Source organism: Sinocyclocheilus rhinocerous, unplaced genomic scaffold, assembly GCF_001515625.1.
Source record: "Sinocyclocheilus rhinocerous isolate Xijiao unplaced genomic scaffold, SAMN03320098_v1.1 scaffold514, whole genome shotgun sequence".
NCBI lineage: Eukaryota > Metazoa > Chordata > Actinopteri > Cypriniformes > Cyprinidae > Sinocyclocheilus > Sinocyclocheilus rhinocerous.
Genome location: NW_015658605.1, coordinates 146,467 through 162,673, shown reverse-complemented (window position 1 = coordinate 162,673; position 16,207 = coordinate 146,467). Strand labels below are relative to the sequence as shown.

The 16,207-nt window shown below is 38.1% G+C and overlaps 1 protein-coding gene across 2 annotated transcripts in view; it reads left to right on the top strand.

Moving 5' to 3' along the window:
• LOC107722748 (ankyrin-1-like) overlaps positions 1–16,207 on the top strand; it is a 138,628-nt gene that overhangs the window by 119,187 nt on the left and 3,234 nt on the right. The window contains exons 42-44 of one of the 2 annotated variants that reach the window (XM_016531214.1): positions 7,740–7,823; positions 11,511–11,654; positions 13,626–13,723. In XM_016531214.1, coding sequence (XP_016386700.1) covers positions 7,740–7,823; positions 11,511–11,654; positions 13,626–13,700 — 303 coding nt within the window. In that variant the 3' untranslated portion in view covers positions 13,701–13,723. The remainder of the gene's footprint in view (positions 1–7,739; positions 7,824–11,510; positions 11,655–13,625; positions 13,724–16,207) is intronic. The other variant, XM_016531215.1, reaches the window with a different exon arrangement.

Sequence of the window (16,207 nt, the reverse complement as noted above, 5' to 3'; positions counted from 1 at the left end):
TTGCTGGCAACAGCCATTTTAGGATAGTTCAGATTTGGTCTTAGTGACTTAGGAGTCCTCTTCACTACTCCTGATGTTTCACAGATTTAGGAGCTAGTTTTAGCGCTAAAATGCTTTGTGAAATACTTTTAGATAAAAAATTTAAGAGTCCTAAATTTAGGACTGACTAAATTTATTATTTTTACGATTTTCTCCTAAATCGGCGAGTTACGAGTTACTTTTAGCCTTAAGATGTTTTGTGAATACGGGCCCAGGTTTCTAGATTTTATGTTTATTATTATGTCATATACATTTTTGCTTTCTGCTCTTTTTATGTAGATTTCAAGTATTTAAGTTCATATAATAATACATTTATTACAATCCCCTGCTGAAAAAACAACAACAATAGAAACCATCAATAGAATTTGTAATGCTTTTACTGGTTATAATGGAAATTGTAATGGAGCCTATTGGTCTCTACTGGTAATTGGTTGCCTATTATTGTTGTTAAATATTATTATTGTTAAAACCACTAAATCCTAAAAACATGTCCCAAAACACACTACAGGAAACCATTATTTAATGGTTTTAATGATTAAAAGTTGATGGTTTGTAATGTTTGTAATGCCATTTGTAGTGGAAACCATTAGAATTCTGTGATGGTTTCTATTGGTTTTTTTTTTTTCAGCAGGGTCACCATGGGTTTTGTGATGTTATTTGCCATAAATGCAATACATTGATTGCTGTAATATTGTGAGATAGTAGCGGCTGTTTGTAGCTATGGTGGGCCTATTTGGGAGAGAATCCAGGGCCGTTGTTTACTCCCAGTCCGTCCCTGATTAAAATGCGATATGAGCTCACTCAAGTATTGAGGAGCTAAACCATTCAGCACTTTATAAGTAATTAAAAAGATTTTAAAATGTATACAATGTTCAATAGAGAGCCAGTGCAGAGTTGACAGAACCTGACTAATGTGGTCATTCTTCCTTGTTCTAGTAAGAACTCTAGCTGCTGCATTTTGGACCAGCTGGAGTTTATTAGGCGCACTGAGCAACCACCCAATAAAGCATTACAATAATCTAACCTTGAGGTCATGAATGCATGAATTAACGTTTCTGCATTTGAAATTGAGAGCATAGGCCGTAATTTAGATATATTTTTAAGATGGAAAAATGTGGTTTTACAAATGCTAGAAACATGGTTTTCAAAGGAAAGATTGCTATCAAATAGCACACCTAGGTTCCTAATTGATAAAGAAGAATTGACAGAGCAGACATCAAGTGTTAGACAGTGTTCTAAATTATTACATGTGGAGGTGTTTGGTCCAATAATTAACACCAGTTTTTTTTTTGTTTTTTTTTTACAGAATTTAGCAGTAGGAAATTACTAGTCATCCAGTTTTTTATATCAACTAAGCATTCCGTTAGTTTTGCGAATTATATTTTCTTCAGGCCGTGAAGAAATACAGAGCTGAGTATCATCAGCATAACAGTGAAAGCTAACACCATGTTTCCTGATGTTTCCTATATCTCCCAAGGGTAACTTGAAAAGAGTGAAAAGCAGCGGTCCTAGTACTGAGCCTTGTGGTACTCCATACTGCACTTGTGATATGATACCTCATTATTCACTGCTACGAATTGATGATGGTCAGATAAGTAAGATTTGAACCATGCCAATGCAATTCCACTAATGCCAACATATTTTTGTAGTCTACTCAAAAGAATGTTGTGGTCGATAGTGTCAAACGCAGCACTAAGATACAGTAGCACTAATAGAAAAATACAACCACGATCGGATGATAAGAGCAGGTCATTTGTAACTCTGATGAGAGCAGTCTCAGTACTACGATACAGTTTAAATCCTGACTGGAAATCCTCACAGATACCATTTAAAGTATGATTACGACAATGAGTAGACCCTGACACATGTTGTCTGAGCCCAATAGAGTTCAGAATGTCCAAAAATGCTGATCCCAATGCATCGTTTTCATTATTAACATTGATATTAAAATCACCAACGATTAAGACTTCATCTTCAGCCAGCACTAACTCCGATAGAAAATCAGCAAATTATTTGATAAAGTCTGTATGGTGCCCAGGTAGCCTATATACAGTAGCCAGTACAAATGTCACAGGGGTTTTATCAATGAAGCACCATTACTTCAAACAAATTATACTTGAAACCAAAACTCTGAGAAATACTGAAAATATTACGATAAATTGTAGCAATACCTCCCCTTTTACTTTTTGGATGCAGCTCATGTTTATAACCGTAATCTTGGGAGGTAGACTCATTTAAATAATGTAATCATCTGGTTTTAGCCAGGTTACTGTCAAACAGAGCACATCACAAATTGTTACCCTTAAACTGGTTTGGACATTTGTTGTGTTTGCTAGTTCGGGGAACAGACACTCTGTAGTATGATACAGTCTCTTTAGTATGATATCTAGGTGTAGGAGTCTCTATGTGCTGAAAAATTTACTGACTTCTGTGATGTGAGGTGGCTAGCAGACGGTCTGTTTAGCCAGTCTGTCTGCTTCCTGACCTGGGCCCAGTTAGTCAAGTACAAACTCTAAGACTATGTGCCATATTTCTAGAGAAGCGCGGCACCACCCCTGGAGGGATGAAGACCATCTCTTTTTAACAGGTCAGGTCTGCCCCAAAAACTCGTCCAATTGTCTATGAAACCTATGTTAATCTGTGAATGAGGTCCACAAAAAAATCTTAGTTTCACAAACATTAATTAAAATTCATAAATAAATAAAATGAGATTTGCAAATAAAAAACATATTCACAAATATCTTTTTTGTGTCACAATTTAACACAAATTCGCCTGGCATTCATTTGTGGATTTTGAAACATTTCTAGCGTCAAGACGTGCTGACAAATCCACAAATACGTGGTCTCCACCCACCATCTACTCAAGCCAATCAGATAACAGCCACACTTTACTGCGCAATCGTAGCGCATTCTTGCGATAGTCAATCACGTTTTGCTTTACAAATTATGGCGGTCTCACCCTGAAATAACTTTACTCATTCATCTGCATTGGCTCAAATAGGAAATATAAGGGCTATAAAAATTGGTACAGTCAAATATTTGGATTTCGTTAGACCATTAGACTGTGTATCAAGCCAAGGCACAGTATTATATTTTACATGCCTTTGAAAATGCCAGAGAAACAGCGCTTTACAATTCAGCTATGCAAACAACGCTATACTGATACAAACGCATTATGGAAGCATCATGTTATTCAAGATGGAACAAAAAGTGTCAATGAGTAACTAACCAATAAATAACTGTATTTACGCGGAACCGTGGAGCACGAGTGAACAGGTCACCTTTTCCACTTTACTACTAGCTATAGCACTGTGAATAAACTTCAGAAGGTATGTTGAAAGATACAGTACAAATTATTAAAATGCATCATGACTCATTTGAATCAACCACGGGCAACAAAACAGCTTGTGAACATGTAACGCTGCATTTACCTCAGGAAAGTATCCAACGTCCATAGCTCCTTAGTTCACAAGAGAAATAAACTCTAGAGTAGTATTTTGCTTTTATCGATGTAATAGTAAATAGTAAAATGTAATAGTAAAAGTAAATACAGATTTTAAATGGCACTTAATTCTATTCAATATTACTGCTGTGCAATTTTAAATAAAACGTTACAAAGGTAATGTTCGGGTGGAGCCTCAGGTCTTGACAGGCAGTTAGCATGGTGGTCAGTCAGTCATAGTGGTCAGTTTGACTGCATTGTGCTATGGAGACCAAGCACCAGCAAGCCCAAAATGTGTCTGTGAGTCTGTGACAGACCATATTACAAGTGACTCTATTAAAAAACAAGCCCAAAGTGGCTTATAATAAGTAGACATGGATAATTAGCTCTAACAAATATCAATCAAGTTTTTGCTTAGAAAAGCATTTATTTCCCTAAGGCTGCTAGAAACTCTAGTGGACACAATTGTTTGCACTCGTTTGTGGTGGCACACACACAGAGAGAGAGAGAGAAAGAGGGAGATACATATAGAGTACAGCCAGCCCCTAGATGGACACAACCCATTGGTTTCTAAATATAGAACTTGTCTATATCTACTTGTCATCTAAAGTGCTGCTCCTGCTCGATTGTATTCAAAGACACTTTAAATTGATTAAAAGTAACAGTAAAGACATGTATAATGTTACAAAAGATTTCTGTTAAATAAATTCTGTTCTTTTGACCTTTCTATTCATTTAAAGATCCTGAAAAAAAGTATCAAGATTTCCACAAAAAATATTCGGCAACACAACTGTTTTCAACATTGATAATAATCAGAAATGTTTATTGAGCAGCAAATCAGCATATTAGAATGATTTCTGAAGATCATGTGACGCTGAAGACTGGAGTAATGATGCTGAAAATTCAGCTGCGCATCACAACAATAAATTACTTTTTAAAATATATTACAATAGAAAACAGTTATGTTCAATTGTAAAACTATTTCACAATATTACTGTTTTTTTTTACTGTACTATTTTTACACACATTAAAAACATTTTAAAAATCTTACTGACCCAGAATTTTTGACCAGTAGTGTAAGTCTAATAAAAAACGTCTTTGTTTTTAATAATTAGCATGAAACTTGAAAGTAATCTGACACAAACATTCTGACGAAAATTTCTATTGTGTAATTGATGCAAATGTCTGCTTAGTTTAACTCTGTAATACTACATGTAAACCAAAGGAGGCACCTGGTGTGAAAATGCTGTTGTTGAAATGTTAGCAGCTGTTCGTTCACTCCTAAACTAAGGGCCCGCAACAAGAGAGTTGTCCTCACATTGTGGGTATTTAAAGCATACAGATCACATGTGCAATCAGACACTGGACAGAAGGGATGTGTTTTTGGAAAGCTGAGAGAGAGCGAGAGAGAGAGAGTGCAGTCAAAAAAGGAAGCTAAAGCCAACCACATTCCCAACACAGCTGAATAAAGAAATGGCCGAGGAAGGAATAGGCTCGGATTAAGAATTGCCTGCTTTCTTCAAATGAAAGCTGTGGAAAGAGTGGAAGACTAGGGGAAACTAGGGGAAGATAACATCATTCCCCAAATCTCTGGACCTCACCTCGCTGTTGGAGCGTGTTTCTGAGTGCTTGTGTGAGAGTGACGCCACACTATGTGGGCACTAGTGACTGAACTGCTGTTCAGCTTCGTGCTGTTGGCCTTCATGGTCATCAGCTGCCATAACGTCTTGCATATCGCCAGCAGCTCTGTCCGATCGGTGCTGGCCTGCATTCACACTCAATTGGATCGTGAGCTGGGTGAGAATGAAAGTGTGGCTGACGAAGAGGAAAATGTCACCACTCGAGTTGTGCGCCGCAGAGTTATATTGAAGGTACCGATGGTTGTTGTCGATATTTAATCCGGAATATTTCTTAAAGACGCTGCCCTAAAAGAGAGACTTCAGCTGTAGTGAAATGTGTAAGGTTGTAAATCTAGGGGATTACAGTGATGCTTGAGTGGTTAGTTTCAGTTTCATTTGGCCTCATTTGAGTGCACTCCTGCAAACAAGCATGAAATGCCAGTGGTCTGTAAGAACAGTAGTACAGTGCACAAATAATTGATTCGGTGTGAGTAAAGAATTATTCTTATAGAACATTATTGTGAATGTTAAAGCAGCCATATGGCACTAAACACTGGATGTTACAGGCTCTGTATTAGAGGTTAGTCTAGTCATTGACACATGTTGAATTCCAACATTCCTCAGACACATCTTTCTTGCACTTTTCACATAAACTGTTTTGTAAATTTGTTAGGTTTTATACATTAAATAAACGATTGGCAACCTTTCCTGTCTGCTGACCTCCTGGAGGATACTTTTTTAAAGGGGTCATGGACATGCTTTTTTTGGTCACACTTTAGTTTAGAGATCATTTCTCACTATTAACTATTAACTATTAACTGCGACTTTTGCCTCCATAGACTCCTAATTTGCTGCTTATTAATAGTCAATAAGGTAGTTGTTAAATTTAGGTATGGGGTGGATTAAGGGATCTAAAATATGCTCATGCAGAATAATACATTAATATGTGCTTTATAAGTACTAATCCAAAGACAATACACTAGTAATATGCATGCTAATAAGCAACTTGTTAATAGTGAAAATTGGTTAATAGTGAAAATAGGTTTTAAAAATATGTTTCTTTGAGGTTTCACAAAAAAATTAAAAAATTAAAAAATTAATAATTTCAGTAGTAAAAAAATTATAATTAATAAAAAAAAGAATAATTTCAGTGGTGGACAAAGTACTCAATTCAAGTACTTGAGTAAAAGTACAGATACCCTAACAAAATATTACTTCTTTAAGAATATAAGTTCTTCTTTTTAATTTAACTTGAGTAAAATTACAAAAGTAGTTGATTTTAATTGTACTTAAGTATTAAAATTAAAATGTACTGACTACTGACCATTGAACAATGTTTACTTATTTTGCAATTTTAATAAGGAAGATTATTGGAAGAAGACACGTATGTACTGATCTGCAAATAAGCAAAAATGTAATTTTAATACCAAAACATGCATTGTCAAAACATTAAACTTCAGTATACTAAAATATCTAATTAAGTTACTGATAATTCAAGTGTGCAAACAAGTGAAAATAAAATATACTATTTAGTATTTTAAAATGAAGAAAAACAATGTGTGTAAATGTGTGGTGCTGGTGACTATATAAAAACGGATTTGTAAAATGGGGTAAAATCTGTTAACATTTTAGGAAGAATGCAATTGATTTATATCATCAACAGCTGCAATCAAATCAGTACATTTCACAAATGAATCATTCATTGCAATTTGCAAACAATTCAACGGGTTCATTGAAAAGAATCAGTTTGATTGTGAATCGGATATCATTATCACATCTGGGAGCAGGTGTCAGTTTCTTCAGTTCGACATAACAAGGAGCAACATTTTTTAATTAAATATAATAGGGGGGAAAAGTATGATATTATGCTTTGGAATGTAGTAGATTAAACCTTTCCCAAATGAAAAATACTCTGATATATAACAGGTACTTAAAAAAATACAGTAACAAAGTTAAAATACTTTGTAGATGTCCTAGTAAATATAATCAATGTAAGACTTAATGACTAGTTTTTTAATGTTTTCATTTCATGCATTTAATCATTAAATTGTGCTTTTTTCATTATTTTTATTTGGTATTGGCATTTCTATCACCCTGCATCACAAATCCACAATACCAGCTGGAAACACTGGTAAACAGTGATGTATCCCACTCATGATAGATACATTGACCTCTGTATCAAAGCTTTAGCTTTTGTATGGGTGGTTTGTCAGTATTTCATTTAAAATCATTTATGTTGTGTTTATAAGTATGTAATTTGCTGTTGTTTTTACTCAGATTGCAATGGTGCACCGAGGAATAAATCTGACTATACATATTCATCCTTTTAAAATATGTTTATTACAGAGAGCAGAATAATTCCCTTAACAGCAGCTTTAAGCTGTGAATGTGTGAAATCTGAAACCAGCAGCCAGCTGATGCTCACTCTCTGGAGTCCTTGTTTGCATAGGAGCGTTGTAGTTGAATAGTGATACACTGCTAATTTTAAAGGCGGATTTTAAATACGGATCATTTTGACCTTTAGCCAACATATTTTGACTAGACACAGGATGGTTGCGAGCATGTCAAACCAAAGAATGAGTGAAGCACACAAAGGACCATGTCACCTTTTTAAGTTGCTTTTATCATATCTCATCTAGGGTGATGAGGCAGAGGATCTTCCAGGAGAGCAAGTGAGCGAGGAGCAATTTACAGATGAGCATGGCAACATCGTCACTAAAAAGGTCAGCAGTCTCATCCTGCTTCTTTGCCTGCAGCAAAGTCATTTCCGCTCATTCGCATTTGAAATCCATCTCAAATGCATCTCAGTAATCATTTTGTTAAGCTTTGCAAATGAAAATTGAAAAATTCTTGCTCTGTTCCAAAGCTTAATGAGCTGCCCTCGTAGACGTAGGACTCAGGATGTTTTTGCCTTTCAGTCAGTCACGTTCAACGTTACATCAGAATTACTGACGAATTGGGATCTCCCCTGAGAGCTCAATCACCTTTGATTGTAACAAAACAAGCCAATGGACATTGGCATGCGAGATTTGCATCGCGCATCCCATCCGCACAGCGGTATATAAGGAAGAGCGTGTGTAATCGTACATTCAGCTTTTTGCTTCAGAGCCGAGCGTTTGTGTTCTAAAGCAATCGTCTGAGAGTGTGCAGTACGAGCGTTTGGAAGCTCTGTAAAATGGTGTTGGTGTGACGGCACGTCAGCGGTGGTCGCGTTCGTTGGTGCATTTCCTGTTGCCACTGGAGCTTTCTAAAAGAGCCTTCTGCACGCTGCAGATAAGTAACGGTATGTCAGTTGTGCTGCGACCTTCCCCTGGGTGCTTCAGCACTTGAAAAGAGCAATCTCCCTAAAAGAGTGACACGAATGTGACGTTGCATCTTTTTAAAGATGTCATTCCACCCATGTGTTTCTGGATTGTCTGACAATCACAATCGCTGTCTCACGTGCCTGACTTAAAGCACGCTGAGCTGGCTTTCGTGGATGAGTCAAGTTCCCATTGCGGGAAAATGACCATTGTGATGTTGTGTTCAAGGCTCGAGTACCTCAAACGAGGTGGAGTCTCCTCTGCTATACCCTGATCTAGTTCCTCCTCACGGGGAAGACTACTTCAGCGAATAGCCAGGGTGGCCTGAGGATCACAGTGAGGGCTCCCCTGCCGAGTATGTCTCTGTGGGCCCCTCACTCCTCTAGCACATCGCAAGCTGTGGAGCTTCCGGATGACGGTGCTGGTACTTTTAATGGGGGACCTAGCGTCTCATTCGGGGCTCAGGCGGTGGACTGGATGTCAATCGCTGCATCGGAGGGTGAGCTAGAGTCCTCAGAGTATGAAGATTTGGCTGCATTGCCCACTTTGGGGAAGGTAGCGTTGACCAAGTCATACCCAGAGCGGACAGCTATGCTTTCCCAGGCCGCCGAGAGCATCGGACTCTTGTGGAAGCCTCCACTGTGTCCCGAACGTTTGAGGCTGGATGATTGGTACCTGGGGGTGCAACACGCTGACCATCAGCATCCATCCCTGGTACCTTTCTTTCCGGAGGTGCATAAAGAGGTAACTAAGTCGTGGAGGGCACCCTACTCTGCCCTCACTACCCTCGATGGTGGAGCAGCCAAGGGATACGTCAAGATCCCCCAAGTCGAGAGAGCTATTGCAATGCAGTTGTGCCCGCAGAGTGCTTCCGCCTGCCGGGGTAATCTGCATCTCCCATCCAAGGCCTGTAAGTTCACACTTACGGCCAAGGCTTACAGAGCTGCTGGACTGGCTGCTTCTGCCTTGCATGCCATGGCCCTCCTGCAAGTTTTTCAGGCCAAGGCACTAATACAAATGCACGAGGTTAGTTCTGACCCAGGTTTGATGTAGGAGCTGCACACATTGACAGAACTCGCCCTACGAGCGATGAAAGTCACTGCATGGTCCCTGTGTCCGGTAATGTCCACCCTGGTGGTCCAGGAACGCCACCAATGGCTGAATCTGGCAGATATGAGGGAGGCCGACAAATACAAATTTCTTGACTCCCCGATCTCCCAGGCTGGCCTCTTCGGCAACGCAGTCGAGAACTTTGCCCAACAGTTCTTGGCCACACAAAAGCAGATGGAGGCAATCAAGTACACCCTGCCCCGGCGGCCCGCTGCTGTCTCCACCTTGCCACCGGCTGCAGCCCCTCCATCTGTTTGTCACTGTGGGTGCCCTCCTGCGGCCCCCAGCTCTGCTCCCACACGGCCACAGCAGTAGCCTCCACCTAAGCCGCAGTGTGGAGCGGGCCACAGGAAAGCTGTGCAGCCCGTCTCGGCCCCTACCAGGCCTGTATAGCATCAGACCAAGTGCGTCCCTGAGTCAGGTGACCTAGGGATACAAGATCCTGCTTTTCAGGAGATGGTGATCGCACCACTCCTTCCCCCGGAGAAGGGCCGGGTGGAGAATCTTTTGTTAAGTTTGAGTTCTGTTCCACCACTGGCCTCACAGTCAGCGGTACCCAAAATTTCATGAAAAGAGGAGTTTCCTCTTTCTCTGGGTCCCAAGAGGGTGCGGATTGCAGTGTGCGACGCTGTGCCTCGCCACTCTCATCACCCTTTTCGGTCGCCAGCAGGCAGCAGGGCGCGGTTCGAGGACATCATGCCTTCTCATGCAACCTCTGTTATCCAGAGTATTATGTGGAGGGAACAGAGACGTCCCTGAATGTGAATGTGCGATTGCGCACGCTCTTCCTTATATACCCGCTGTGCGGGAGGGGTTCACAATGGAAATCTCGTACACAAATATTGTCCATTGGCTCGTTAGGGTTAGGGTTAGGGTTAGGGTTAGGGTTAGGGTTAGCCTAACCCTAACCCTAACGTCATTCTGACGTAACATCTCCGTTCCCTCCTTCAGGGAACGAGGGTTACATACGTAACCAAGATGTTTCTGAATTCTATATACAGCCCCTTTAAATTACAGAAAACTAGTCAATGCTGCTAGCTGAGTGTTTCTAATAAACGGCTTAGGGAGTTTCATTCATCTATGAATGACAAATATGCATCACATAAAGTTTATTAGTTTCTTTATGTTAAAGCTGTGTAATCCAAATGCATTATTTTAAACATATTATGCATTATATTATACTGTCTATGTGTCTATGTAAAGCACTTAAATGTGCCACATGGGGTTAGGAAGGTGTCTGTATAGGTAGCAGACAGCAAGGCAGCTCACTAAATTTTGAAACAGTTCTTAAAGTCAACATGAAGTAAAAATTGAACAGAGTAATTCAGTAGCGGTTGACAAAGAAACGCATGTTTATGTTGAGATACTCTTGAAGGTGAACCTTGGGTGACCATACGTGCCATTTTTCCTGGACACGTCCTTGCCAGGATTTCTATATTGCCTAAAATATCCAGGTTTTGGCTTTGTTTTCCTGTTTTCATACTGGCTGAAGGTAATGATCGAAAAGTAGTTTGACCAATAACATGCAGGAATTGTACATAATCGACCAATCGTGGCGCGTGAGAAGGTGGGATCTACAGAGAACGGTCAAAGCAATGCAAATTCCTCACAAACGCACATATTAGGTGTGTTTGACTTGAAGCAGTGCTGTGCAGAACTATTAGTGTATGACATCAAAGAACTGCGAGAGCGATTCGAAAGCATAAGGAGCGTCTGCTCTCTATAGCTCTCACAGTACTTTGATATCATAACACCGATTGGTCTACGCAGAGTAAACAAAGCCAAAACCTGGTTAGTTTAGACAATATAGAAATCTTGGCCAGGATGTGTCCAGGAAAAATGGCACATATGGTCACCCAAGGTGAACCTGACTTGCAAATTACTTTGACATTACTTTTGCATGTTTATTACATTGTTTTTCATTTTCTCCTTCATTCCTTCTCATGCACCCTCGGCTCATCCACCAATTGTCAATGATTTCACCCATCCGTGACGTAGATTGTGAGGAAGGTGGTCCGGAGAGGAAAAGGGGAGGAAGGGGGTCAGGAGCTCATCATAGAAGGGCTGTCGCAGGATATCAATGAGCCAGACGTTGATGGAGAACAGTACATGAGCTATGCCATCCTGGGCCGTGACAGCAAGGTGGGCTTTTGAGTTAGCTGGGCTTGTTACGCCAGGACAGACAGTATGTGGTGGTTTGAGGAGGAATATGCTGCTAGATGCTTGAATATAGTAAAGGCTTAGACCAGGAAACACCTACGTTTTTTTTCTTTTTTCTTTCTTTTCCTTTTTTTTTTTTGCATGATAGATCTTATAGAAGACGCAGCATATAGATGTGCTCCACATAAGACTGAAGATTATAGTGTATCTGCAAGAATGCTCCATGAATCCTTTACAGGAAATTAAACATTTCACCTTTAAGAAACACAACAAGAGTTCTCCAGGTTATTGAAGAAAAGGACATTTGTAAGGATAAATAACATGTCCCAAGTTACTGAAATGCTGGGAGGACAATACATGCTCTGGATAATGTGAGAAGCTTGTAAGCCTGTATAGATGCACTTTAAACTTTAGAAACTTTTAATAAATTTGTCCTTAATATTAGAATTTTAAGTAATCATATCATTGGAGTTCAGTGCTTAATATCACCCCAGTGCATCATTGTTATACTTTCTCTTGGGCACTTTTTTCATTTCCTGATTTTCTTTCCGTTCCAAATAGAGGAATCAGTCAGAACCAGAATTAATGATGTTCAGTGTGATTTGCAGAAAAATAACATTGCATTTTGCAGGCCTAATGTTGTGCCATTTAATAGGACCATGCTACTCTACTCATACTACTATTTCTGCAGTATGCAGTATGTACTGTGCAAACTAGCTGTATGCATGGAATACTGACCTATTTGCAGTATACAGAAGAATCCATTTCCAAAATCATCAACCCATATTTAACACCTTTTTCTTTACTCACTATTTAATCTGACTGACAAATGGTGTGACATTTCGCACAAAGTTGGAATATTTTATTTAAATTAAATTTATTGATTGTGTTATTAATTTCATTTAAATGTATTTCCAAGAACATGACTGGAAATCACTCACTAAATTAAACATACTGAAGTCCTGTGTTGCATACTACTGTTTAAAGCACTGAATACTGCATACACTTAAAAAAATGCTGTGTTGTGTCAACCCAGCTTTGGGTCAAATATGGACTAACCCAACCATTGAGTTAAATTTTTGAATTAAAATTTTAACCCAAAAGTTGGGTTAGTCTGTATTTGACCCAAAGTTGGGTTGAAACAACACAGCATTTTTTTTTTAGAGTGTATTGTTTCACATACTATTTTTAAATACACTGAAAAAAATGGTAAAATCAAAAATATTATGCAACATCACTAAACCAACCTATAAACATTTATACCAACAAAACCATTTTTATGGGTTAAAATGAAGTATATTTAAGGTAATAATTGCAGGTTACCACTTTTTACAGTGTAGTAAGCACTATGCAGTGTATACTGTGGAGTATGTGGTAAGCAATGCATTAGTATTCATTCTGTACAAAGCCTGTGCTGCTTGTGACTTTTAGGAATGAGACTTTCAGATCTTGTAAAGGAAATGACATCACCGGGTGGATTTCATATGTGATTCCTCTTTGTGGGCGTCCCAGTTAACCCTCATTGATAACTTCATTTGATGTTCATTATCATTCGTTTCTATATGGTTCATGTCACGTTTCCCTGTATGCGCTCGACTTGAATTAAACTTCTCTTTGCCCAGACTGTGAATGTGCCCATCCTTCTGTGCTGGCCTTTTCTGATGCTATTTGCTTTTCTCTTTCTATCCTGTTCTCTATATCCCCCCCATTTATTTTCTCCTGAACCATGCCTCTCTTCTCCATGCTATCTTCTTGTTTTGTGTGTTATATTGCACGTTCTGCTTATTGAACTTGATCTCTTTTCCGTTAACACATCACCTAATTGTTTCACTTTGCCCTCTTCCATCTGTTCCGTTACTCCTTGTTACTCATTCACACTCCCATCCCTTCATTTCTCTGTGCTCCCCTGGATCCGCTCCTCTCCTCTCCCGCCCCACCTGCTCTCCGCCATAGCCGGATGTTGTGGATGTGAAGAGGGGAGGTGCTCAAATAGTCAAATGTGCGAGTCTGCGGAGAGTAAAGCAGTGAGTCTGACTCGCTCCTCCCTCCAGGTACAGGATATTGCTGCACTTTGTGCTAATGTAATCCTCCTAACCAACGGGATTCAGTTAAAAAAACAGATTTTTCCAACTCAGGCCTGAACACCATTACTGATCAACAAAGTTGCCAGTTTTTAAACTATTACCCTCAATCCTAAATATGCAGTTATATCCTTTCTAAGTACAAATAGTTATTTAGCATTCCTAAGCCTGATCCTAAAGTATTACGCTACTGTTCAAATGTTTGTGGTTTTTGAGAGTTTTTAATGTTTTTGAAAGCCTCTTAAAGTGATAGTTCACCCAAAAATGAAGAAATTTATTAGTCATTTTATTAGTCAAATTAGTCATTTACTCACCCTCAAGTTGTTCCAAACCTGTATGAATTTCTTTCTTCTGTTGAACAAAAAATAAGACATTTTAAAGAAAGTTTGACCATTGACTTTTGATTTTTTTTTCTCCATACTATGGAAGTCAATGGCTACCAGCAACTGACTGGTTACCAACATTCTTCAAAACATCTTCTTTTCTGTTCAACAGAAGAAAGAAATTCATACAGTAAATGTCAGAAATTTTGGGGTAAACTATTCCTTTAAGTTCACCTAGACTGCATTTGTTTGATAAAATCACAGTAAAACGGTAATACTGTGAACTATTATTACAATGTAAAATAACTGTTTTCTGTTTTAATGTTTTAAATTTATTTCTGTGATCAAAGCTGAATTTTCAGCATCATTACTCCAGTCTTCAGTGTCACATGATCTTCAGAAATCATTCTAATATGCTGATTTGCTGCTCAAGAAACATTTCTGATTATTATCAATGCTGAAAACAGTTGTGCTGCTTTAATAAGTTGAATGCATTCTTGCTGAAAAAAATTTCTTTAGAAGAAAAAAATACTGACCTCAAACTTTTGAACTAGTTAAAAATGGTGAATCCATAAACTTATAAAACAGATATAGATATACTTAAAAATAGACAACTATATGAATTCATATAGCATCACTCAATTATTATAATTATTTATATAAAATATAATAATTTCAATAAATGCAGAATTTGGGTAGATAGAAAGGTTTTGTTTTTGGTAATGAATTTGACACAAATTGACAAATATTCTGATATAAAAGACTATTTTAAACAATTGTTAATAAATAATTTGACTACATTCTATCTTGTTAATAATAGCTATCGTAAGTCATTGGGAGATAAAGCACCGCTCCTGAGAATGAACCAGTTATTAGGTTGTTTGAATTTATAAATGTCTTATAAGATGAATCAAAATATTGAATTATATTGTCAAGCAGTATTGAGGCCATCAGATCCAACTTTGTTAATATATAAGACGTTCTGTTCCAAAAAAATATACTGATAACCTGTTTCGTTACAGCTAGTAAGTGCGTTTTAAAGGATCAATGTCTCAAATAATTTATTGGACAATGAAAGCAATAGTGGCCTATAAAAATCATCTGAGTGAGCATGTGTAGGTTATGATAAAAGCTGGATTTTAAAATAAAAATGAAACATTTAAGCATAGAGGTACATATACTAATTGTGTATAAGGTGTGCCTCAAAGTTATGTTGTTGGATGTTGTACTTTCTTAGCCCACGTTTCACCTCACTGCATTAACTTCTAAATTCCTCTGACATCTTGTCCATTTCCAACTAATATTGGAATAATATCCTTCCCTTTTAGTTACAGAATAACTCTTGATTATGTATTTTACCCATGGTCATGATCATATATAGGAATGTATACAGGATCCTATTCCTGTCCTCTCATAATTTGGAATCCCAATGGGATCTAATAAGAATCATCTATGAATCATACTAGAACTGAAATTGCAGAATTTTTGATTCTTGTTAGATTTGTGTAATGTTTACGTTTATTTTTGCAGCAATGCCATAGAAGATCCATTTCTGGTTCCTCAAAAAACCTTTCAGTGAACAGTTATTAAAAGAACCATTTTTTTTCTCAGTGTGAAGGACATTTTAATAATCTAAAGAACCTTTTTCCACTAAGAACCTGCAAAGATTCCATGGATGTTAAAGGTTCTTTATGGAACCACTGAAGCCAATAAAGAACCTTTATTTTAAGAGTACTAAAAGCACACATTTTCCTTAAATTAAATTTGATGTTCTACTGAGATATTTGATCCTTTTGGGAATTTTATTTTCAAAGATCCTGTACACATTCCTTTGAGTTTTGTTAACTGGTAATTGGTGTCAGACCCGTATAAAAGCATGCTGTATTTATTTTTATATTAAAGGGGTCATATGATGCGATTTCAAGTTTTCCTTTCTCTTTGGAGTGTTACAAGCTGATTGTGCATAGATAAGATCCCTGAAGTTGCAAAGACTAAAGTCTCAAAACCAAAGAGAAATTCTTTATCAAAGTTAAGACTCTGCCACGCCCCCCTAAAACGGCTCGTTCTAACACACCCCACATATCTACCCACACTATATGGAAATATTTGCATAATGCCACCCAAATGTTCA